Source organism: Astyanax mexicanus, chromosome 23, assembly GCF_023375975.1.
Source record: "Astyanax mexicanus isolate ESR-SI-001 chromosome 23, AstMex3_surface, whole genome shotgun sequence".
Lineage (NCBI taxonomy): Eukaryota > Metazoa > Chordata > Actinopteri > Characiformes > Acestrorhamphidae > Astyanax > Astyanax mexicanus.
The window spans coordinates 22,202,058-22,228,600 of record NC_064430.1 but is presented as its reverse complement, the minus strand read 5'-3'; the positions used below and the strand labels follow the sequence as shown (position 1 = coordinate 22,228,600).

The following is a 26,543-nucleotide window of genomic DNA, read 5'->3' as shown; positions in this document are numbered from 1 at the left end:
GAGGTGGAAGGCAAATGTATGAAACAACGAATGTGTAAAGATTAATGCGCAAGAAAAAATGGAAAATAAAATGAAAAAGTTAAAGAATGGAAGAGAGAACTAAAGATTAAGAGGAGTGAATGAATGGAGGAGGGAGAAAGTTTGAGAAAGAACAGAAGAGTCAACAAAAATTGAGAGAATGGAAGAATGAAAAAGAGGAATTAGAATGATATAAATATTGGAATGGAAGGAGGGAGAGATAGAGAGGGAAAAGAGAGGTAGAGATAGTGGGGAGAGAGATAGAGGGGAGAGGTTAAGAGGGAGCGATAGAAAGAGAGAGAAGAGATACAGGGGTGAGATAAACCCTTTATAAAGGTAGTCTTATTTTAAAGTGGTACCGAGAGATGCTCCAGTTTAAGGTCAGTAGTATCTGATTTAGAGATTCTTCAGAAAAGTAAAAGTTATTTTTTTACAGATATAAAATCTTCACTTTTTCTCCATCAGTAAAAGAGTAAATCCACTCCACACACTGAAGAGTAAGAATAATCACAGAGTCTGCAGGTGAGCTGACGACCCGCTCCTTCTCTCCTTTATTGATTTTCTGATAAACGCTCCTCCGTCATCCCTCACTCCCGCCTCCCTCAGAAAGCCCCTCAGGAATGGCACATTAACATGGAAAAGGAGGAAGAAAAGAAAGAAAAGGGAACATGGATGCGGATCGGGACACGGCCGTGCTGCTGTGTTCCTAATGCACGTTTCACTCCAACAACTCGAAGGCATTTATTATTATCATCACTGAACAATAATCAGAACCAGAACTCCATTTCGCCAACAGCTAACTGCAGTTACACAAAAGAGGAACTCGTGAATGTACAGGTCTGTTTTTTCCTTTTCTAAGCTTTTATACAAAACCAGGAATGCCTCTGGCGAATCGGCAAGCGGGAACAGAAAAAAGCCCTTTTTACAATTGTTTACTTTTTAAAGTCTTTGTTTGTTTTTTAGTTTTTCTTCTTCAGTCTGTGCTGCTGCTGTTTTTTAACGCCAGGCTCGAGTTTTTTGCGCCGGGTTGGTCGTGTAGCTCTTTGTCTCTGCTGGGGAGCGTTGTTTTACAGCGTCGTTTTTATGTTTGTGTTCGTGTGTGTGTGTGTGTGTGTGTGTGTGTGTGTGTGTGTATATATTTGTGTATACATATATATGAAATGTCCATGAACGCAGAGACAGGTTGTGCCCTTTCCCGTCGTGGACCGATGCTGTTGTCGCCGCCGCGGACTCCTCCCGGAAAATGAAAGCAAGTAAAGAGAGTAAAGAAAAACAGTACAGTCGTGACGACACTTTTAAAAGGCTTAAAAAAAGAAGGGTTGGCTGATGAATAGATAAAGGAGTGGGACTCTTCTTCTTTTGTAAAATGCACAGTATGAAGACAATTTCATTCTTATAAAAAAAAGGATAAAACAAAAAGACATTCGTCAAACATCGAGGGTCGCAAATTCAAAATTCAATACTTTGCAAAACAAAGCAGTTATAATAATACCGAAGATATGGGATTTTTCTTAAAAAATAAAATTACATAAACACACACCAAACAGACTTTTCAGACGTACGGCTTAAAATCAAAAATATTTAATAAAAGGGTTGATAGAATAAAAAGAAATTTCTGCTTTTTTTCCCCCATTTAAATCTGCTGAGGCAAAACTCATCGTATTCATTTGACAACAAGATAAACCATAACCTGATAGAGTGATCAAATAAAGCATAAAATACTTACACACACTATCAGATTAAAAATGCCTTAAAATCAGAAACATCGGAGCCGACCCCCTTAATAAAGTCGAGCAGGACGCCACAATTCATTTACAAAGTGCATTTAAAAAAAAAAGAAAAAAGAAGGAAAATAATAAAAACGTATCGAGAGTCGTAAATAGTGTGCACTAGTTTTAGCAAGGATGGAAAAGAAACTGAAGGATAAAAAGTTTGGTAAAGTTAAAAATCGGGCTGCGTTCCAGTATGAACTTCTGTACTGCCTAGAGCACTCGGCTGGAGTGCACATCTCCGGCCACCAGGAACACAAGCACACAAACTAGAACCTCACACAGAGCACCATAAAACTGAAGTTACTACGGCTGCGTCCCAAACCACATACTGCCATACTCAGCAACACGTCTAAATAGTACTCTCATCTGTACAGTACGGTACGGTCTTATAGAGTTTACTGCTGCGTCCAAAACCACACACTTATACCATGCACCGCACCACGCAACAGGCCGAGGCTGCGTCCCAAACCACATTCACAACCACCGTACTGAAAGTAGTACACACTGCATAGTACATACAGCTCTGGAAAAAATAAGAGAGCACTTGAAAATAATGAGAAAACCTCTGGAATATAATCAAGAGGAAGATGGATGACCACAAGTTATCAAACCAAACTGAACTGCTTGAATTTTTGCACCAGGAGTAAAGCAGCATAAAGTTATCCAAAAGCAGTGTGTACGACTGGTGGAGGAGGAGAATATGATGCATGAATAAACTGTGATTAAAAACCAGGGTTATTGCACCAAATATTGATTTCTGAACTCTTAAAACTTTATGAATATCCACTTTTTGTTTTCTTTGCATTATTTGAGGTCTGACAGTTCTGCATTTATTTCTGTAAATAAATGCTCTAATTGAGAATATTAGTATTTGGAATTTGGAAGAAATGTTGTCTGTAGTTTATAGAATAAAACAACAATATTCATTTTACTCAAACATAAACCTATAAATAGCTAAATCATAGAAACTGATTCGGAAACTGAAGTGATCTCTTCATTTTTTACAGAGCTGTATGTAAACTGTGCACTAAAACCAAACCATACTAGCAAGGGGCACAGAGTGGTCCTGCAGTCTAAAGCACTATCACTGCCGATTCGAATCCCGGTCATGCAGCTTGCCATCAGCTGCTGGAGCCCTGAGAGAGCACAGTTAGTCTTGCTCTCTCTGGGTGAGTACAGTAGATGGCGCTCTCTCTTTTCCTTTATCACTCCTAGGGTGATGTGGATCAGCACAAGGCCCACAAACGCCTTTAAGCTGATGTTTTAGAACCGAGTCGCTGAGCTAATGCTACTCGGCACTAGCCTTTACGAAGAACTGAAGAGCCGTTTCTCAAAACTTACAGATAAATGGTATACATGACTATTTTAAACCTTTTAAATATCGTTCCAGCACTAGGTAATAAAATGATTTGTATAAGGATTTGTACTCGAATGCAGTTTTGGACGCAGCCTAGCACACTAAATTTACTGCAAGGAATAAAGTAAAACTGTGGACCAAAACCGCACTCGAACCGTAAGCAGCATAACCCCCTCCCCCTCGTCTCGTCTCTCAACAGTCTAAATCCTGCCATATCCTTTTGCTTCTTGGCTAACCTGCACAACGATTACTGTGGTGATCGATCTGAAATAAGTGAATCTCTAATTTAAACGCTTTATTTAAATCGCTTTTTACCACAAAAATCACTAGACAAGGAAGCCGCAATAGACCGCATCGACACTACGCAGATACAGCCAGTTTCAACACAAGACATCAGTTTGTTCAATCTATTAGTGGATGGGAATGGATATAAAAAAAGAAGAAAAAAAGGAAAAAGTAAAACGTTCTGAAATAATATAAAAAAAAAAACTAGTTATATAAAGGAATTATTCAATAAATTATACTTTCGTAAAATCATCGTTTTTTGTATGAAACACCTCAAGAACAATTATGTTCAGAAAGGAACCAGCAAATCGTGCTGGATAGGCACAATTTCAATGTATATATATTTATATATTTATATATGTATAATTATATATAAAAAAGAGAGAGAATGGTTTTACAACTACACTTGTTCTCAGATACCCAACAGATACACAACCTCTGTACAAATCAAAATAAAACAAAAAAGAAAAAGAACCAAACGACATGGGATGGTTTTTAAAAAGGAAAATAAAAATAATAACAATAAAAAAAATCAGGGAATATCAAGAGGATAAACAATTTCTTTAAAAAATAAAAAAGTAGATTATGGCAGCAGCAGCAAAAAAAATATGAAATGAAGTAATTAATTCTTGTTTGTTTTTGCATACAAATGTTTTTCTCGCTTTAAAATAAAAAAAATGAAGAGGACTGAACGAAGTTGGCAAAATGCAAAATGATGCTCACACAAACGGAGAGACAGACAAACAGGCGGAGAGACAGACAGGGAAACAGAGTGCTTCAGCAGCCGTATTCTTAAACCATCATCTCCTCGTTCGGCAGCAGAAGTCTGTAATCGTTCCTCTTCCTCTCCTGTTCTGTGTTTTTCTCCTGTTTAAACGTGATTGGTTGGAACGGGTCCTAACTGGCTATGATTGGTCTATTGGCATGATCAGTAATCCGGCTGGGAGTAAATCTGCCACGTCGTCTCTTTGACGTTTATCTATAAATGAGGAGTATGTGAATATGTTTCGCTGTTGTCGGTGTGTGTGTGTGTGGAGGGGGGTGTGTACAGTGCGTGGCCCCCCCGGCGGGGCTGTGCGGTTACACCATGGCGCGGTAGGGTCCCTGCATCTTCAGAAACTGGATGATGAAGGAAGGGCCACCGGCGACGATCTGTGGCGGGAGGTGGCTGAGGGGGCAGTTCTCGATGCTCATGATGGAGAGCTTGCTGCACAGTGCCAGCTCGAACGGCAGGCTGTGCAGGTTGGGGTTGTCGTTCAGGTAAAGCTCCTCCAGGTTCTCCAGTGTGCCTAAGAGGAAGGAGGTGGATCTGAGTTACTGCAGGTATTGTAGTTACTGCACGCTTACGACAAACTCACAGAAACAGAAAACTACAGCTAGTAAAAATTATTTTACCAGTTTCATTCATTACAGTGCTTTTCCTGTAGCTCAGTTTTATGTAGGACTGAGTATTAAAATTTGATACCAAAAATGCACCGACCAAAAAGGTCAAAAAACAATTTGGTGCCCGTTTTCAATACTTTGCATGTAATGCACATAAACGTGCCGAATGCGGAGAGCACATGCAGCTCGGTAAAAACAACCGCTGGATGCAAACTGTTTTTGAGCCGGTTAGATTAGAATGTTCTCTGGTAAGATATAATATATGTAATTATGGCTGTAGTTCACTGAAATACAGCTCGGATGTATGGTGTCTGTACGTTACTGAGTTCTTTAGTTGTGAAGGTCGGAACACAGTTATGTGCAAAGTGATTAATATTTTTTTAACATGGCATTATGTCTGGGCAGATACTCACCGATCTCCTCAGGCAGGTGCTGCAGGAGGTTCTCTCCCAGCCCCAGGTGAGTCAGGTTGGTCAGGTGACCGATCCCTCTTGGCAACGTGGTCAACTGGTTATTGGTCAAAACAAGTTTCTGAACACAAGAAACAGAGAAGTGATTTAGAGAACACACTAATCTATCAACTTCAGGCCAGAGCTGGACTGTAAAAATACCTGCAGGTCTTTAAGGTAGGCAGGACTGTAAGGTGAGTGGGACAGTATGAATACCTGCAGGTCTTTGAGGTAGGCGGGACTGTGAGGATGAGCAGGACAGTAAGGTGAGCAGGACAGTATGAATGAGCGGGACAGTAAGAATACCTGCAGGTCTTTAAGGTAGGCGGGACTGTGAGGTTGAACAGGACTGTAAGGTGAGCGGAACAGTATGAATGAGCAGGACAGTAAAAATACCTGCAGGTCTTTAAGGTAGGCGGGACGGTAAGGTGAGCGGGACTGTAAGGTGAGCAGGACAGTATGGTAAGCAGGACAGTAAGGTAAGCAGGACAGTAAGAATACCTGCAGGTCTTTAGGGTAGGCGGGACTGTAAAGGTGAGCAGGACAGTAAAGGTGAGCAGGACAGTATAAATACCTGCGAGTCTTTAAGGTAGGCGGGACTGTAAGGGGAGCAGGACAGTATTAATACCTGCAGGTCTTTATGGTAGGTGGGACTGTTAGGTGAGCAGGACAGTATAAATACCTGCAGGTCTTTAAGGTAGGCGGGACTGTGAGGGTGAGCAAGACAGTAAGGTGAGCAGGACAGTAAGAATACCTGCAGGTCTTTAAGGTAGGAGGGACTGTGAGGGTAAGCAGGACAGTAAGGTGAGCAGGACAGTATAAATACCTGCAGGTCTTTAAGGTAGGCGGGACTGTGAGGGTGAGCAGGGCAGTAAGGTGAGCAGGACAGTAAGTTGAGCGGGACAGTAAGGTGAGCAGGACAGTAAGGTGAGCAGGACAGTAAGGTGAGCAGGACAGTAAGGTGAGCAGGACAGTAAGGTGAGCAGGACAGTATGAATGAGCGGGACAGTAAGAATACCTGCAGGTCTTTAAGGTAGGCGGGACTGTGAGGATGAACAGGACAGTATGAATGAGCAGGACAGTATAAATACCTGCAGGTCTTTAAGGTAGGCGAGACTGTGAGGGTGAGCAGGACAGTATGAATGAGCAGGACAGTATAAATACCTGCAGGTCTTTAAGGTAGGTGGGACTGTGAGGATGAGCAGGACAGTATGAATGAGCAGGACAGTATAAATACCTGCAGATCTTTAAGGTAGGCGAGACTGTGAGGGTGAGCAGGACAGTATGAATGAGCAGGACAGTATAAATACCTGCAGGTCTTTAAGGTAGGCGATCTCGTTGGGGAGAGACTCCAGCTTGTTCTCTTCCAGGTCGAGCTCTCGGAGTTTCCTCAGGTTACCAATTCCATGAGGTAACTTCTTCAGGAGATTATTGGACAGTATGAGAACCTGTAGATACAGAATAAACTCAGATAGAAATACAGAACAAAATGTATTAAATCATGCAAAGCCAACAGATGTGTTCAATGGACTTCTGTAGGGAACATACACTCTGAGTATATGTATTCTCAAATATATTAAGATAGCAGAAAAATCATAAAGCAAATAATTATAAAATATTTCTGATTACTACAATGCACAAACAAATCTGGAAATTACAAAGCTTTTTAAAATTGTGGTGTAAGACAATATCAATATATTAAACAATCATTATATGTTGTATTGATTTTCAAAAACACAGAACTGATTTTAATTGTTAGTTTACATGTAAAGAGAGGTTGTAGGAAGTGGTTGTACTGTGCTGTCAGATCCCATTGTTCTGATTAGATAACAATCAAACTGTCCTATAACAGTATGTTCTTTTATGCTATTACAATCTTTCCTATATTCACATCTCAGAGTATCACCTTGTTTAAAGGTCAGAAATCAATATTTGGTGGAATAACTCTGGTTTTTAATCACAGTTTTAATTGTATGCATCATGTTCTCCTCCACCAGTCTTAAACACTGCTTTTGGATAACTTTATGCTGCTTTACTCCTGGTGCAAAAATTCAAGCAGTTCAGTTTGGTTTGATGGCTTGTGATCATCCATCTTCCTCTTGATTATTTTCCAGAGATTTTCAGTTTGGTAAAATTATAGAAACTCATCATTTTTAAGTGATCACTTATTTATATTATATTTGAAGAGCAGCATGAAGTGTATCGTACCTCAAGGGACGCAAGGCCGCAGATATCCTCAGGGATCTTGGTCAGCTGGTTGGTGGCCAGGTTCAGCTCCACCATACTGGTCCATGTGCCGAAGTCCAGAGGCAGCGACGTCAGCTGGTTATCCTGAAAGAAAAATAAACATTTCAGTCATACCAATTCCACATGGCATATAGAAATTAGCACAGTCACAACATGGCTATTTACTCATATACTGCATTTTTAATGATGAGAACAACGACCAGTCTGGAGGACTTTACAGAAAAAAAAAGCTGATATTGAATCTACATCTACAGCTAGCGTGATAACTAAAGATAAACATGACCATACTGTACTCACGCAATTTCCCCTCTCTCTGGTACCCTGGCATCACTTAAACAAATAAACTACCTTTACACACCTGTACAGCGAACCAAACTGGACATTTACCTCACGTGTTACGTGTTAACACTACCTGGATTTTTTCCTCCAGCTATGGCGTCACATCAATGTCAAAAGTCGAGGGCGCAAAAATATAAGTAGGAGGCGCAAAAATACCAGGTGAAAAAAATTTACCGGCGTGTTTTAACATTTTGCATGTGTAAATGAACTTCTCGTGAGCACAAATGTGAAACTAGCGAACAAAAAAAAGTGAATGGTGTGCGCGCTGAAGAAAATGTTGCTCTCGAGCTTCATTTTTCTCCTCTCTGTGCTTTTTTTCCTCACATGCTGTGTGAATTACCTGCTGCAGCAGTTTGTGCTTACGCTCAGTTTTGAAAGGGGTGGATTTGAAAGTTTGGGGGCGGAGTCAGGGTCGTCTCCCTCACCAAACGCTATTGGCTGATATCTCCAGTGTTCGTGATGGACCGCCTACCTTCACGAACCGCAGGAGGGCAGTGAATGAAGGACGGCAGGAGAGTTAACTAACTGGCTATGCTCACTGCCAAACAGCCCGTTCTTTGTATTTGTAGCTCAAAGTAGATTTTCTACATCGATAAACTGAAACAAAAAGATTTGCAGACCAAATTTCCATGACTTTTCCAAAACTTTCTGGGTATTTTTATTTTTCCAAAACTTTTCCAGGCCTAGAAATTGCTATTTTTAAATTCTGTGACTTTTCCAGGTTTTTATGACCGTATTAACCCTGTTTTAAGGCTATTTGGAAGGTAGATAATGAAAGCAGAGCATCAGCAGGGGCATTCCCTCATCCCCTAAAGCTCAGCACGCAGTACTGTACAGACAGCACTATTACAGCGAGTGACGCAGCAAAAAAACTGAAAAAAAAGAGGTGAAAGAGCCGAATCCCCCACCGAACACTCCTCACCTTCATGTTGAGCTTGCTGAGGACTTTGGCACGGGAGAAGATGCCGAACGGGATCTTGTTAATGCGGTTGTGCTCCATGTTAAGAGAGTAGATGGTGGAGAACTGTGAAGGCCCGCCCACCGGATACGACTGAAAACAGTTTCGGGCCAAAGTCAGACTGGTCAGATTCACCAGACTCGAGAGCAGACCCTGAAAGAACAAGAAGCCATGATCATAAACATAAAGAACATCAAGAACATCAACACTGGAGCTGCAGCTAATGATTACTTTGGTAGTTGAATAATCTGATAAATATTTTTTGATCAGCCGATTAGTTAACGATTATTTCAGCCATGTCCTTTAACTCTTAACAACATTAGAAACAGCTGAACATGAGATTTTAAACTCAAATCAACTTTATTTATAGAGCACTTTAAAAACAACAGCAGCCGCAACAAAGTGCTGTACATAGCAAATTATTGGATTAAAACAAAAACTAGAAACAATAAGACAAATTAAAATATAAGTATCAATAAGAATAGTTTAGATGAATCTTTAAGACAAGTAAATTAAATGTATTTTAAAGGCCTTTAAATGTCCAGATGTTGTTTAAAGGTGGACAGTACTAATATTTATATTTGAGTAAATATGTAATCTGTGTCTAAACACAACATGTCAATTATATAGACTAGCCGTTGTAGGTCTAATCAACACACACACCTAAAAACATAAATAATAATAAAAAAATAATAACATTAACATTCTTTAGAAAAGGGTATCGGGACATTTATTTTTTCTTCTAAAATTAAGAGTGACCATAACTGTCCAGAAGCCAGAAGGCTTTATACTAGATTTTAGAACACTGCTGTTAAGATAGTAAGGTTTTTATAATTAAATAAATACCATAGTTATATTGAAGACTACATTAAAGCTCAAAAGGAACGCATGCTAAATAACTTTTAATAATAAACCAGAATCTATTTTCTACTTTATTAAATATTAAGTCTCTGTGATCAAAAATTACCATCTCAGTTAATCAGGTTTAGATCAGGGGATTAATGTGGAGGAATAACACATTAATTGTAATTCTCTTTACTACAGAATTACATATGGATGCAGGAAATACATTAAATAAAGAAAAAAAATTGAAGAAGAACTGGTCCTGTATATTGTTCTGTTCTCTGGCTGATATTTGTGTATGTGGTTTGAACATGATGAAATTTAACTGGCTGTTCAGAACGAGTGCACAAACATCAGAATCAACTGACCCACAGGATAAGCTGAAGGTGCTGGTCACTGCCGGGTAAGGAGCTTAGCGTGAGGGCTGCTGCCTGCGATGTGGTCTTTGTCTCGAGTTAGACTCTGCGCCCGGAATCTATTTCAGACTTTTACAGTTTCTTAGCATCAGTGACTATACACACAAACGTATTTTTCGCACTATAACCTGCACTTAAAATACTTTACTTTTTCCAAAAATTATCAGAGCTCCTTATAATCCGGTGCTCCTTATGTATAAATTCTATCAGTCAGGTATTAAGGAGCAGTAAAGTCACTCCACTGAAGTACAGAGTTATACAGGAGTTTCAGTTTAGTTGTGTAGCACAGAGACTAGAGCAGCATTAGCATTAGCCGCGAACCATGCTCTTTCTCAGTTCAGAGGCAAGTATTATGGGCCTGTAGTCTGCTGCTAACCCTGGCTAGCACTGCTGGAGCAGCATTTACATAAGCCACTAACCGTAGGCTAGCTGCTAATGCCAATGCTCCAGCCTTACTCTAAATAAATAGAAGAACTTTACTCACGCAAATGAACAGTTTTCAGGAGAGAAATCTTTGTGGACAAACTTCAGGCACTTCTTTGACTTAAAAAGAAAATGTTTTTAAGAATTGAAGTTTTTGTTTACTTGGCTTAGCTTTACTTAAATTAGTTATCTACCCCCCACCAACACCCAGCAGTGAGACCAGCGGAATTAGAAGATTCTTACAGTGTCTTTTAACATGTGCCTTATAATCCAGTCCGCCTCATGTGTATGTATGTGTATATATATATATATATATATATATATATATATATATATATATATATATATATATTATATATATATATATATATATATATATATATATATATATATATATATATATATATATATAAAACAGAAAACAGACGTTTACTGATATTGCGCCTTATAATGCGAAAAATACGGTATCGCATCGGTACACATATTAAAAATGTTAAAATGATACCCAGCCCTAGCTGTGGCAGCAGAAAGGGATTCTACCTTTATCTTAACCTTTATGTTATGGTTGTTCGGTGTACGTTGTTTGGGTGTATCATGATTTCTGGCTCTGTTTGACAGTGAGGGGACTCTTACGCCACCTTCCTAATACTAAAAACTCATTAAATCTTCAGGTTTACGTGAAAAAGAGGACGGAAGCAAAGCCAGCTTGTTCTTACCTCAGGTAGCACAGAAATGTTGTTGTTTTCTAGGTTTAGCTCCTCCAGCTCCCGGCACTTCGCTAACGATCGGGGGATTGCTGACAGCCGGTTGTACCGCAGACCCAGGCGGTTTATGCTCGACAGATTGCCTGCAACAATTAAAAAATGAAAAAACAGAAAGTGCTAAACAGCCCTGGCTTGGGAAGGTAGGTTTTTGCAGACGGAGGCTGAAGCATTGTCTTAGAGCAGAAGGTGCAGACAGTGTTCTCATTCAAAGGCCACTGTTCTCTGTTACTGTGTTTCTTGTTGCAGTTACTTAATTTTTAGAGGAAAAATAAACTAATTTGCAGTATTTAACTACTTGAGCTACAAGGCTAGAGGAACTTAGATGTAATAAACAGTTATTTCCACCTATTGGCATTAAGGTTGCTGCAGGCCTTAATCAACACACATTTGAAGGGTTGTGACGAGACTCATTTTACAAGATGAGACAAAACACAATATATGTTTTAAGAGAATGAGACAAGCCGAGAATTTAACAATATATATTTTTGTATTTTAAATTTGAACACATTGAAAACATATGATTGAAAATATTTTATTTGTTTGAAACTCACAAAACAATGTAATGGATGTCAATCAGTTTCAAATCTGAATATGAATTATGTATGACTCATCATATAGTTTAACCATAAGCTCAACAACTTCTCTCATGTATGATCTATAGGTTATCTATAGGTTACTGTGTAATTAGACTCCACTTTGCAGGTATGCACATCACATAGCAGCATTTGCAGAACAGGTCCACATCAGATTACTTTTATTTCTGTTCATTAATAAGTATAGGTTCGTTTTTTTATTTAATAAATATTTGACTACTCTAAACAATAATAGTCATATTAAACGATTATTTAAATAATAGTCAGTTGCAGCCCTTAATTGCATTTCACCAAACACACAACATCCTACAAACCAGGGAGTGTCAATCATAGAGGGACACAGAACACACTGAAGATGATGACAGGATGATGCAAAGACCTTTAAACGATCACTAAACCGCAGTGTGAAACAAAACTAAACGTACCCAACGGGAAACAGTAAACCAAACACTTGGTTAAAAACGCCATTGAACGCACCATTACTGCTCTGTGCAAAACAGTGCCAGTCCGAGTGGCCATGTGTGAACTACACCTGATGGTTAAAGTAAAAGGTGACCAGAGAGACGTGTACCTATAGTCTCAGGTAAGTCCAGAAGCTCGTTGTGCTGTAAGTCCAAATTGGTGATCTGTGTGCAGTTGCCGATCTCTTTAGGAAGGTGTTCCAGCTGATTGTGGGCCACGTCCAGAGTGATCAGGTTACACAGCTCACCTGAAAAGTGAAAGTGAATACAGACAGGTATAATTACACCTACACCTGTATGATACACTGAGAATCAGATACGCCACTAAAATAAATAAATCTCGATTTGTGACTGTAATTTTACTCTGTGATTATGTTGAGGTAGCCCTCTCTAAAAAAATATCTAAATAAAAAATATAAGGAGTAAAACCAGACAGGAAAAGATAATCTTGCAGCTAATAACTAATAAGTTATTAGTTTGGTTGAATTGTGCCAAATACAACCAATTAAAAAAGGTTAACATTGTAGCCCGGCGTCCAAAACCCACTCCACTCCAAGCTCACGTCACAGATCAGCTTTACTTTAACTCATACCAATAGAAATACAATGACTCCCAGTAGTGACTAAGACCCAATGCTATTTCTCTTATTTTCTACCTTGTTTTGGAGTGTAACCCTTTCCTTTTGGAACAGAGTAATAAGAGTGGTATATATAAGTGGTAAAATCCTCTCTCTAATAAAATAATTGTGACCAGGATGTGGAACAGCCAATAGAACAACCCACCCCACTGACACCCATACAAACTCTGCGCCCTACACTTTACTTTACACTTCATCTATCAGACTTTCCCATATTATACAGCATCCTGCCCCCTGCACTTCCCACTTCCCACTCAACTCATTCCTTACCTGTACTTACTCATAGTTATTCTGTCACCTACTGGACTATTTCCTTTCTTCCACACATACACTCTAGATATCTGCATATCTACATCTGTGCAATATTTGTTCTGTGTAATATCTGTGCAATTTATTATGTGTATTGTTATTGAGTATACTGTGTATATTGTGTATACTGTAAAGTTATCTGTATGTCTCATTTTATATTATATTTTACTTTATTACTCTTCTTGTAAATATTATTCTTTGCACATTGGTGTGAAACCTGCACCCAAGTTTTTTACTCACATGTGAACCTGTACTCTGTGATGTGACAATAAAAAAATCTTGAATTATGAACCATGAAACCCTTCAGTCACCCGATACAGATTTAGCCTGATAGCAGTGGAGCTCTAAAGTAAAGATTGACTCCAGCCCGCGCTCAGTCACTCACCGATCTCGGCAGGCAGCTGCTTGATCTTGTTCTCGCGGATGCTGAGCATGGTGAGCTTGGCCAGGTTGCGGATGTCCTTCTCGACCGCGGTGATGCGGTTGAAGCGCAGGTAGAGCGTGGTGAGCGAGGTGACGCGGTACACCACGGCCGGGATCTCCCGCAGCTTGTTGTGCCGCAGGTCCAGCATGCGCAGCTTCTTCAGGTTGTCCAGTGAGTCGGGCAGGCTGGTGAGGGAATTCTCGCTCAGGGCCAGCGTCACCAGGCCCGACAGGCAGCCCACCTCCGGCGGCAGGCTCTGCAGCTTGTTGCTGTACAGGTAAAGCTCAGTCAGCTGCGTCAGCTCCTTGATGGAGGAGGGTAGCAGGTGGATGGAGCGCTTGGACAGGTCCAGACGCGTGGAGTTCTCCTCCCGGCACTTGCTGAGCTCCTTGATCACCTCGGCGTTGCTGGACTTCTTGCGGATGCCTTGCGCCGGGTTCGGCCGCTTTATCGTGTTGTCCACGGAGAAGGCCACGGCGGGCGGCGCTCCGCCGGCGTCCTTCTTACCGTCTTTGGCATCTTTCCCTTTGGTTTTGGAGTCCTTGCCCTCTTTTCCCAAGCTGCCGGGCGCCTTCGGCTCCTTCTCCCGCTCCTTGCCGGACGGAGCTTTCGGCTCCTTCTCCTTGCAGTCCTTGTCTTTGCCTAAAGCACTGCTCATGGTGAAAGCGCTTCGGCCCGACGGATCATGGGATCCTAAGTCTCTCTTTCTCTCGCGCTGGCGTTTGCTCCCTCTTTCTCTCTCTCTGTCTCGTTCACTACGGACGTGAAGACCTCAAAAAGTAGGCAGACGGGCTGCTATACCTTAAGGCCTTCATACATATCTGTGCACGGTTCTTAGAGAACAGCCAGAGAATAGCTTTAGCTGCTATTAAAAAAACTCCATGAGGACGAAAAGAGCTGGACGACGCCACAGAAAGTCAAATGAGGAGGCCAGCAGCCTCATGCTTGGCTGAACTGCACACGCTCCCACGGCTGGATCAGAACAGGGTCAGGCAAAGCAGTTGGCCAAGGGCGCATCTTTTGGGTTTTGGCTGTTGAAACAAAAAAACAAGCAAACAATATTATGAGTAAACAGGATCTTATTAATTCTACTTATTTTAAACTTTAACTTTGAGTATTCAACATCAGTCCACAAAGATCATACCATGAAATCCTCATATATCATTCCACATCAGATTCAGCTTACCTGTTATTTGCTTAAGATTTAGCAGGTTGTTAAAGTTAGGCCTAGAGCTGGACAATATGGCTTATTTTACAGCACAATACATTTCTTTATTTTGCTCAATACATTATAATTCAACACAAATTTAAACAATATAAAAAACACAGAAAAATTGCAACTAATGCCTGAAACAGATGTCTTTAATTCTAAACAATTAGTTGTCATTTTTACAGCTGAGAGTATTGTTTCGTGAAAATACCATGAAATATTGTGATAATATTTTAGGGCCATATCGCCCAGCACTACTTAAAAAAATAAAAGCCCTTGATTCCCTCTTAGCTGATGATCACCTGTGAACTCAAACCGTAATCTACCAACCTTGACCTCAGAGTCTTTAAAATGGTTATTAAGAGGTTATGAAGAGATTAGGAGAAGGTTATAAGGCCTCAGTTCAGTAACAGATAAAAACCCAGCTAGGTCAGTATTCAGCTGGTTATAACAGAACTGCGCAGCGACGTTCAGCATGCATACGTTGTGCAGACATCGGTGTGTTGATGTTACACAGCGCGTGACGCGTGGTGGTGCGGTGCCTGAGTGTCTGTGTGTATAACAGGGTGTCACTGTGGCTGTGTGTTTGTATAGCAGCTAATTTATGAGCTTGGTATACACGCGAGAGCGCACTGTCACAAAGCTGTTTTAAATCCAGAGGGGGTGGGTTTTATTTCTCGCTCTGAGCACAGCATGGGCTGCACGATATATCACTATTAAACTACAGACTTTTTGTTTTAAGGATTGTTTTAAGTTGAGGATCTACAATTTATTGGGTCTATAATTGATCTATAATTAGATTAACCAGTCTACAATAATATAATCTCCATATCAACTAGACATTAATTGAATATTTGGTAACTATTTGGCAATTAATCTGCAAAATATGGCAAATATAAGCAAAAAAAAGACTAATTTATACTGAGAAATTAATGACTAAATTAGATTAGGTTACACTGTGCTTGGTTTGCGTGGATGTTAAAAGGTTTAGCAAATTGCTCTTTTTTTTTTTTAAAGCTGAATTCTATTTCATATTAGTCACACCCAGGCCTGATTACTGCCAAACCTGTAGAATCAAGAAATCTCTTAAATAGAATCTCTCTGACAACATGAAGCAGATAAAAGATCTCAAAAAGCAGAACATTATTATTAAACCCCCATCTGAAGAAACTCAACAACAGATCAGAAAACAAAGTTATTGATTATCTATCAGTCTGGAAAAGATTATAAAGTAATTTCTAAAGCTTTGGGACTCCAGAGAACCACAGTGATTCACTATTATTTACTTATTAAGAAAAAAACATGGAACACTGGTGAACCTTCCCAGGAGTGACCGGCAGACTGAACAAAATTACTCCAAAAGGGCATGAACAACTCATCCAGGAGATCCCAAAAGAACAACAAGACAACATTTAAAGAACTGCAGGTCTAAACAAAACACAGAATGACTGTATTGACAGTACAGAGAAAGAACTGAATTCAAGCCATGTTTGGTTTAGGTTTGATACTGTGGACTAATTTATATAGACTGATTTGTCAGTGTGTCAGTGAGTGTGTGTGTATGTTTATGTGCGAGTGTGTACGGTGTGCGTGGTCGGCCCGAGCCTAGATCAGAGCATCAGAAAGGTTAACGCTGCTGAGAATCATCTATGGGAGCGGCCTTCAAAGCTCGGACTCCCTGCAGGTCACGAGACCTTTCTGGCTAAAAGACTCATCTCACTTCACATAATGCACCAGCTGAGCGATGGAACCCTAAAAAAAGAAAACATCTCTGTATGTATATGTTGAAATAATCACATTAATTACATTTACACTAAAGGCTAGTTTATACATCTGCGTCAAGTCAATGCAGAGCTCACATAGAGATTCAGGACCCTTCGATTCAATCTAAAGCAACGCAATACAAATAGAGGTGGGCGATATGGCCCTAAAATAATATCACAATATTTCATGGTATTTTTGGATAGCCATACTCTTGGCGATAATGCAAAACACTGAATTAAAAAAAAAATTAAAGAATACACTACTTCAGCAAAATGAAAATTACATTTTATTATTGCGTTGGAACACCCCTAACTGAGATATAAAAAAATACAAGAATTTTATCAGATTTGTAACAGAATTCAATGATTCAGAATTATTAGTCATGATACTACTAATAATAATAATGCACTCAAAATATCTCCATATATCCAGGATTAAAGTAAAATAAATTATACTGGACAGATAGTAGATATATAATGGGAAATAATGAAAACCGTGTGATTTTTTTTTTTTGCTAAAAACAGTATATTTAAAAAAAAAAAAAAAAAAAAGGTAAAACCCTCATGTGATAATTAGGGGTGGGTGATATGCTATGATATTTCAGGATATAATATTGTTCACGATATTATTGCGTACCATGCGATATGGCACACCCCTACTGCAAAATAATCCATGTCTGAGGATCTTCTTGACAATGAAGGACAATTCCAGTCTAACACACTGCAATACAGTCAGAGGGACAAAGATTTAAGGTATATTTTAACACAGTTCAATGTGTTGCAATACAATAAGAGATATAATGCTAAGCGGGGAGCTGTAGCTTTTGTTGACTATTAGCTTAGCCATATTTAGCATGTTAGCTAAATCACAGGCCGATTAAAATAGTTAACACAAAATAAATACTCTAACAGCCCTAACAATACAAAATTTAAACATTGTGGTTCATTACCTTTATTAGACTTTCCAAGACCTTTAGTCCTAAATAGATCTAACTGACCTTAATTTAAAAAGGGTTTTTAAAGTAAAATTGGGCCAATATCTGTTTGATTTACACCAGTTTTAGGCCAGCATGTGTTCCTGTCAGAAGTTCATCACAGAGTAAATCACCTTCCAGAACCTAAAGGCTGCTGAAACTACAGGTTGTGACAAGCATCCCGGAACAAGAACGTGAATTTCCACATCATTCAGCCGAGAATCAACAGAGCAGTAAAGAGTACTTAGAGTAAAAGCTCCTGCCCACAACACTCCACTTCTACAGATTATATGGGAAATCTGATTAGGAAGACAACATTAAAAACCCCGACAACCACTCTGATGTCTTAATGGTTCTTTGTCTGGTTAAAATGTTCTTTATATTTGAGGAAAATAATTGTTGATGGTTCAATATAACCCCTATAACCCAAGACAGAAATGTTAAAATAAGTGCTTTTATTGCGATTTTAAATGCTGGTCCTACAAAAGTCATTTAGATGATGTACATATTCCCAGATTATTGTCCCAATCTAGACGTTTAGAAGACAATAGGTCATGGTCCAGCTGGCTAAAGCGCTGCCACTATGATCAGGAGTCCAGATGACGCCAGAGCCCTGAGAGAGCACAGTAGTCCTTGCTCTTTCTGGGTGGGTACAGTAGATGGCGCTTTTTCTTTCCCCTCATCACTCCTAGGGTGATGTGGATCAGCACAAGGCTGCGTCTGTGAGCAGATGTATCAGAACCGAGTCGCTGCATTAGCGCTGTGATGCTACTCTGCAAAAGGGTTCAAAAAGAAGTGGAGTCCGACTTCACATGTGTCGGATGAGGCGTGTGCTAGTTCTCACTACTCTCCTGGTGTTGGGGAATTACTAGTGACAGGGGGAGTCCTAATGAGTGGGTTGGGTCATTGGCATCGTAAATCAGGGGAAGAAAATGGGATAAAAGTTTAAAAGAAAATAAGAAAAGAAAAAGAAGACATTACGACTAGGAAGGACTCGCTCTGAACAGACCAAGAAAACAGACTAAACTGCACCTTTAAACAAAGACACTCAGATTACGATCTAAAATAACCAAGAGGAATAGTGAGAGACTGAGAGGTGTTATCTGAGAGAGAGAAAGCGAGAGTGAGCGAGCGAGAGTGTGTTTGTGTGTGGTGGGCGAAGCCTGGAGACCAGTGCAGAGAGGCAGGGGTCAAACTGCATAACTCGCTGCTTATCCTACATCTCTGACGAGCGAAGGGAGGGAGAGAAAGAAAGATAGAGAGAGAGAGAGAGAGAGAGAGAGAGAGAGAGAGAGAGAGAGAGAGAGAGAGAGAGAGAGAGAGAGAGAGAGAGAAGAAAACGCAACAATCTCTTGCATTCCTCTGCTCGAGATTCTTCAAGCCGCCGGCACACTGCGTGACAGATCTTTCTCAAATCAATCCTGAAACTCAGCCTGACCACAGAACAACGCATGCTGATCCTGACCTTATCTGGGGAGAGAGAGAGCGAGAGTGAGAGAGTGAGAGAGAGAGAGAGAGAGAGAGAGAGAGAGAGAGAGAGAAAAAGAGAGAGAGAATGCTGCTGCTAAACCACAACAATACGTGGCTGAGCTGCACATGTAGCACCAAAAGAACCTGACGATGCAAATCTCACACCTAGCCAAAACGCACACATGCACAAGCATACACACACACCACCAGGTACACTACTCCATAGGGCTGTTCGATATGGATCAAAACTAAATATATCAATATTTTTCAGCAGAAAGGCAATATACACAATAAGCATCATGATATTTTTACATTGCATAAGGTAATAACAAAAAGACACTTCTGAGACAAGGCTAAACATTCCAGATTTTATAAAGCCACATTTATTAACTTTCAGCTGTAGATAAATGTAAGATATATTCTGTATATTAAAAGATCAGTCGGCTATGTATAGATATCAGCAAACTGATAGATGAGAAAGGCATACTGTCATTAAAATACAGCTAAAAATACCACCTAAAAATTATGAGTTTCTTTGATTTTACCAAAATTGAAAACCTAAATAAACCTAAATAAACCTAAATATAATCAAGAGGAAGATGGATGATTACAAGCCATCAAACCAAACTGAACTGCTTGAATTTGTGCACCAGGAGTAAAGCAGCATAAAGTTATACAAAAGCAGTGTGTAAGACTGGTGGAGGAGAACATGATGCCAAGATGCATGAAAACTGTGATTAAAAACCAGAGTTATTCCTCCAAATATTGATTTCTGAACTCTTAAAACTTGAAAAAAAAAATGAATATCTTTGCATTATTTCAGGTCTGAAAGCTCTGCATCTTTTGTATTGTTATTTCAGCCATTTCTCATTTTCTGCAAATAAATGCTCTAAATGAGAATATTTTTATTTGGAATTTGGGAGAAATGTCTGTAGTTTATAGAATAAAACAAATCTATTTATTTTTTTCAGACCGTAGTTCACGCCTCCTTTCACACCTGATACTTTGGTTCAGACCAAAACTGAAAAGGACGAAGGTCAAGGACCAAACTCTGGTCAGGTGTGAAAGCAGCCTAAAAACTTCCCGGCACAGTATAAGTGACTGAATTCTGTAAATTGTTTAGTCTCCAATAAAAAAAGAGACTTTAAATGCTCTAAACAGTCCTAAATATCCAAGCTTAGTGAGAGAGAACCCTCTCTGGTCTTTGGAGAAACACCTGATGACAGGACCTTTACCTGACAAACATGCTGCACCTGTATGACCACATACACACTCTTTTTAAAATTAAAAACCTGGTTTAGAAATAGCATGGTCAACGCACAGCAACTTAGGACTATCCACTGGGAAAAAATTTTGATTTTAAGGCTTTCTGCCAAAAAAAACTCTGTACAGGATTTTTGCATACGCTGTAGATCTGAACACCACTAAAACACACCAAAGTCCACTCTTGCACAACCAACGCAACTACGCACTTGTCCCAACACTGGTGCCATTTGACTATCTGGCAGTACTGGGGTGGGGCTGGGCTATTCTTTATCATTCACAATATATCATTTTAAAATAGTCCATAAACATCTGAAACATCCAAAAGATTACTACTGAAACTGCCAACATTGACAATACCCTTATATAATTACCCTACTAAAGTGACACTCTATTCTGTGGAATGTATTCAAAACCCTTATTATAAAAATAATAATAATATTCCACTTTCTTTCAGTATATAAGACATGAAGTGACAAGTTCAGAATCCATGGAGATAATTTTTTGGTTGCACTTAAAATATATAAGTAATTACAGTAAAACTGTGTAGTTGTACTGTTCTTAGTCCTGTCCACATACACAGCAATAAATGTATGCAATATCACATAATACTGATACCACCCTTAGATATCTAAAGACCACTAATGCACTAATGCACTATTTCAGTCGCTCAACAGTACTGGAGTCCCCCATTATAAAGGGTACAATTAAAGAGGATTTTTTTTACCATAGCTCCTAACAGTGACTATAATAGACATGCATCTTTTGAGACTTGTATGTAATGTTGATAATCAAATAGTGATAAATTTGGTTTAAAAACATTGTCAGTCAGGATAACTTTGCCGTAGACATTTGTTTTTAGTTACCAGCACTGAAAACAACAATGACTGTCTAGAACACAGTGTAACACACCAAACCACTATAGACAAATCCGTTCTGGGAATAGTGCACTGGAGCAGTGTTTGTGATCTTGTCCACTACCATTTAACACCAGTGCTTAACTTCACTACAGCTTTTGTGGGCTAAATCCTCACAGCAAATGTCCAAGCCTTTCCAGATGAGAAGATGTTATTAGTGCAGCAAAAGCACAAAGCACAAATTCTCTGTTAATGAACTTAGCTTGAGGAGAAATTGCTTTTTTTTTTTTTTTTTGCTATAGCACAATGTATTCCAACCCTGGACCTAGGGGACTTACTACTCTACACTCCCTACAATCAGTGCTGCAGAAATCAGGCGACATAATCAAACAAGTCTATTATCTATCATAGATAGCCATTTAGACTTCTGCTATTTTGAGCTATATGTTTGCTCGCAAGATTCACAATTAAAAAGACTATTTGCTTTTCTATTTGTATTATATTTAATTTATTTTCAAGCTTCAAGTTTGTGTTTCACGGCTCAGCGTTTTAATTTGCTACGGGAACTTGCTATATTACAGCAGAAACTGGACAACAGAGTGATATTTAAGTGTGCTGACTGGGAGGTAAGGGGGTGTGGTTATAAAAATTTACTGAAACAAGAGCTGGACATATATGAAGCAGAGATTAACAATATTTAACAGATTATTTGAAAGAAGACTACAAAAAAATAATCATCAGTTGCAGCCCTACTCCCAATAAACCTGATCCATCTAGTCATAAATGTAGGTATTAAAAGGGCTCTACTACACTAACTAACTAATTCTGTTAATATTTACATCTCCATTGAAAATAAAATACAGCCTATGGATGTCCATGTTTTCTATAATATACTTTGTAATAATTTTTAGGTTAATATATCTACGTCAAACTATCAAAGTGTACTGCACATTTGGTCTAGGACCCTAAACGTTTAACAGTGAATGTGCAGTAAAACATGCATTGGATCATGAACCTCTCCAGTAAGAAGTACAAATAAAGGGCATGACAAAATAATTGCGACTAATCGACTACTATAAAAAATAATTGTCAGATTAGTCGACTACTAAAATTCATTAGTCGTTAGTTGCAGCCCTAGTATTAAACAAGTACTGTCTAAATTGCCTTCCTGGTGGTGTATTAAAGCAGGTAAGAACTAAAAATGTGCATGGCAGAAGGTCGTTTGGGACCAGGGTTGGGAAGCACTGCTGCTGCAGGTGTTCTGGGTGGTGTAACAGGATGGAACGGTGATCTCACACAAAAAGGGAGGGAGAGAACATTACTGAGAGAAAAGACACAAATACAAAACACCTGAACACACGGATTTATCTGGAAATGCAGCAGAAATGTTCTGTTGAGTCAGAAAGAAGTCCACACTGAGGCCTTCAGAGGTCTGGAATAAAAACATCATATATTGAGCTATAGCTAACTAACCCAGGTTACAGCTTCAGATCTGACTGTCACTTTATTAACTAGCTAAGCTAAGCTACTTCCCTTGCTCTCAAAAAATAACCTCAGCCAAAAGACGACCTCATTTATGGCCTAAAAGATACAATTCATGTTGACAGACGGTTTGAACGTGTATTAAAAAATCATTAGCTTTGTTTTAAGGAGGGAAGATTGGGAGAAAGTCACCCAAATGTCTTGTTTTGATAGTCAATAGTCAATACAGCAGCTAGCTAACGTTAGCTGGCTAAATTAGATAGTTAGCTCAGCTAAGCTAGCTGACCGACTAAAAGAAGAAGCCCTTATTATTTAGCCTAAGCTATCATTAGCTTAGCTATTTTCCGAGCTATTTTCCACTGAATTCTAGTTTAACGTTGCCTTAACCCTGCGCACACGATTTACTTTAAAATAAATTAGAGATTTATCTAGATAGTACAGCTGGTAAGCTAGCGAGTTAGCTAGTTAACTATATAACTCGGCCAGTACACTAACGTTAGCCACCCTTTTTAGCCTAGCCCACCTAGCTAAGCTAAGCTAACTAGCGTTAGGTATTTCTTTAGCGTTAGCTTGGATGCTAATGTGAACTCGGTGAAGGAAAAACGGTCGAAAAACGAGCTTTAAATCAGTAGAAATTAAAATTCTTATACTTGTGTTTATTATTTAGAACATTAACTATTAATAATGCGCGTACCTTGCTGTTATACCGCTGTATAGTTCGTGTCACAGCGGGGGAAGCTCGCACTCACAAGCCTGAGAGGCTCCGGGTCTCTCCCGCAGGGCCTCGCTCTCTCTCCCGCAGCAGCTGTCACCCACCAACCAGCGCTCCAGCCGCGGCGGGGGCAGAGCGCAGCCCAGGCCGGGAGAGGCGGCGCCAGCGTCGGTGTTCTGTCGAGTCGTGCTACCCTGTCAAACTCTGCTACTCTAGTGTGTGTTTAAACGTAAAAAATGTCGAAAAAAGCACCATATTTTAAAATACTGTCGGTAGGATATTTGGAAAGCCTGAATATATATACCAGGATACAGTTAATGGTTAATATGAGTGATAACCTTTTTTTGTATTTTTAATTGCTCACTTATTATTACTGCCATTCCATCTTTAACTCCCCCTCATCATTGTTGTACTATTGTATTGTATCTCTTACGTATGTCTATATCTATCCTTGTTGTATTGTACTTTTTGTGTCTCTAATTCTTTTATATTTAGAATCTTATTATTACAGTAACGTTACTTGCTGTAACAGCAATTTCAATTCTCTGTATATCCTGTATACAACGATATGCAGTATTGACAATAAACCTACTTAATATGATCATTGTTATTAATTATATAACGTTAGTAATAATAATAATAATAATAATAAACAATTATTATTATTTTTATTAACTGTCATTTACACATTTGTAACACTTAGATAAAAAATGACATAAGGATAAAGGAGGGCTCGTGTTGTTGAATGCACCCAAGTAAAATTTAGTAGAACTACCATAAAACACGCATAAAATAAATTTGGGTCAGCGCATGCGCACTGGTGTTGATAAGCACATTTCGATGGGTAGCACAACTCGACACAACACCGGCCACGGTATTCAGCTATTCCCGCTGGCAGGGAGCAACAGTTCCAGAGAACTATATAATAAGCTGCAGCTAAACCTCGTATTTCCTGCCCGTTTTCTCTCGTTTGCTTGCTTTAGATGAGTACTTTGAGTGATCGAGCCGAGCTCGGTAAAAACACTTTCTTTCTCTCTCTTTCTATACACACACACACACACACACACACACACACACACACACACACACACACACACACACACACACACACACACACACACTCTCTCTGACAATCTGACTAGTAGACATGTGGTATGTATGGGCCTAAGCTTAAAACCACATAGATATATATTCATATAATCAGAGTAGCTCCTGTATGTGTTTATTTTAACGCATTTCCCTGAATCATTACGCTGATTTCTGCTGGTCCCCATACCGCAATAGGGTCTGATGATGTGTAAACAGATGAGTGTTGTGCCAACAATGTGATAAATACCAACATACACACACACACACACACACACACATACGAGCGGCCATTCCGGGGCTGAACAAAAGAGCCCTCCGATCCGCGGTCACGGAGAGCCCCAGCGAGCGGCGGGTGGTTCGGTTACCCGCTTCTCCCCCGCTACTGTATGTCAGCAAGTCCCCGACCGACCGACAGCCGTCAAACCCCCGTAAAGCCCCGCGATCGGCGGCGTTACCTTCCGAGGTGTTGCTGCTCCGCCATCCCCGCTGCTGCTTCCTCCTCCTCCACCGCCTCCTCCTCCTCCTTCTCTCCGCTCCGCCGCCGCTCGTGCTGCTGCTGCTGCCGCTGCGGCGCGCGACCCGCCCCTGCCGCCCTGCCTGCGTCACACGCACCGAAACACACGCACGCGCTGCTGCCCGACACATCGCGAGACGTCGTGAATACGGACCCCTAAAACCGTAATACACACACACATACTATACACACACACTACTACACACTTACTATACACATATTACTACACACATTACTATACACACTACTACACACTTATTATACACACATACCATACACACACTTACTATACACACATTACTATACACACTTACTATACACACTACCACACTTACTTTCTATACACACATTACTATACACACATTATTATACACACTACTACACACATTACTATAGACCCTTACTATACACACATTACTACACAAATAACTACACACATTACTGTTACACACTTATTACTACACACATTACTATACACATATGACTGTACACTTACTATACTCACATTACTATACACACATTACTATACACATAACTACACACTTTACTGTTACACACTTATTACTACACACATTACTATACACATATGACTGTACACTTACTATACTCACATTACTATAAACACATTACTATACACTTGCTTACTATACACACATTACTATACATTACTATACACACATTACTAAAAACACTTACTATACACACACATTACTAAACACTTACTGTACACACACTATTACACACTTACAATGCACACATGAGATATTATGCACTCATTGCACAGTATACACTTAAAATGTATGTGAACCCTTTTCATTGTTTTCTGCGTAATTCTGATATAAAATGTGAAATGCTTTTCATCCAAGCCAAGAGTAATGTATAGTTTTTTTTTAATATATTTTACACACCCTTATTCAACACTCAAAGTGGTAGTTAAAAAAGTAAGTAAATCATTGGAATCAATAGCTGGTTTAAGTTCATTATTATAACATTATGCCTTATTTTAGCTTGTACAAATTTACTGAACTGTTTAAATAATTATTTAGATGTGTATAAAGAAAACATTTGTATGAGGATATTAAATTTCATCTTGTGTATATAATATTTACCTAGAATTATAATCAAATTTATAGAACTGGGCTGTGATGTGCTATGATGTGATGTGATGAGCTATGATGTAATGTGCTATGATGGGCTGTGATTTGATGTGTTATGATGTGATGTGATAAGCTATGATGTGTTATGATGTGATGTGTTAAGATATGAAGTAATGTGTTATGATGTGATGTGATAAGCTATGATGTAATGTGCTATGATGTGTTATGATGTGATGTGATAAGATATGATGTAATGTGTTATGATGTGATGTGATAAGCTATGATGTAATGTGCAATGATGTGTTATGATGTGATGTGATAAGATATGATGTAATGTGTAATGATGTGATATGATAAGCTATAATGTAATGTGCTATTATAGGCTGTGATTTGATGTGTTATGATAGGCTATATGCCAGACCTAAACTACACTA

The 26,543-nt window shown here is 39.3% G+C and overlaps 1 protein-coding gene across 2 annotated transcripts; it reads right to left on the bottom strand.

Annotated features, from left to right (window-relative positions):
- Nucleotides 1-546: 546 nt before the first annotated feature.
- On the bottom strand, nt 547-25,043 carry shoc2 (SHOC2 leucine rich repeat scaffold protein). 2 transcript variants are annotated; one of them, XM_049471123.1, is made up of 9 exons: nt 24,954-25,043; nt 13,640-14,709; nt 12,419-12,556; nt 11,207-11,337; nt 8,773-8,961; nt 7,473-7,595; nt 6,575-6,712; nt 5,229-5,346; nt 547-4,721 (listed from the first exon to the last, which is right to left on the bottom strand). In XM_049471123.1, the coding sequence occupies exons 2-9, from the start codon at nt 14,334-14,336 to the stop codon at nt 4,513-4,515; spliced, it is 1,743 nt and encodes a 580-aa protein (XP_049327080.1). In that variant the 5' UTR covers nt 14,337-14,709; nt 24,954-25,043; the 3' UTR covers nt 547-4,512. The 2 variants fall into 2 exon arrangements, with proteins under 2 accessions (XP_049327080.1, XP_022521169.2); XM_022665448.2 differs by lacking the exon at nt 24,954-25,043 and adding an exon at nt 23,392-23,651.
- Between the last annotated feature and the right edge of the window lie 1,500 nt (nt 25,044-26,543).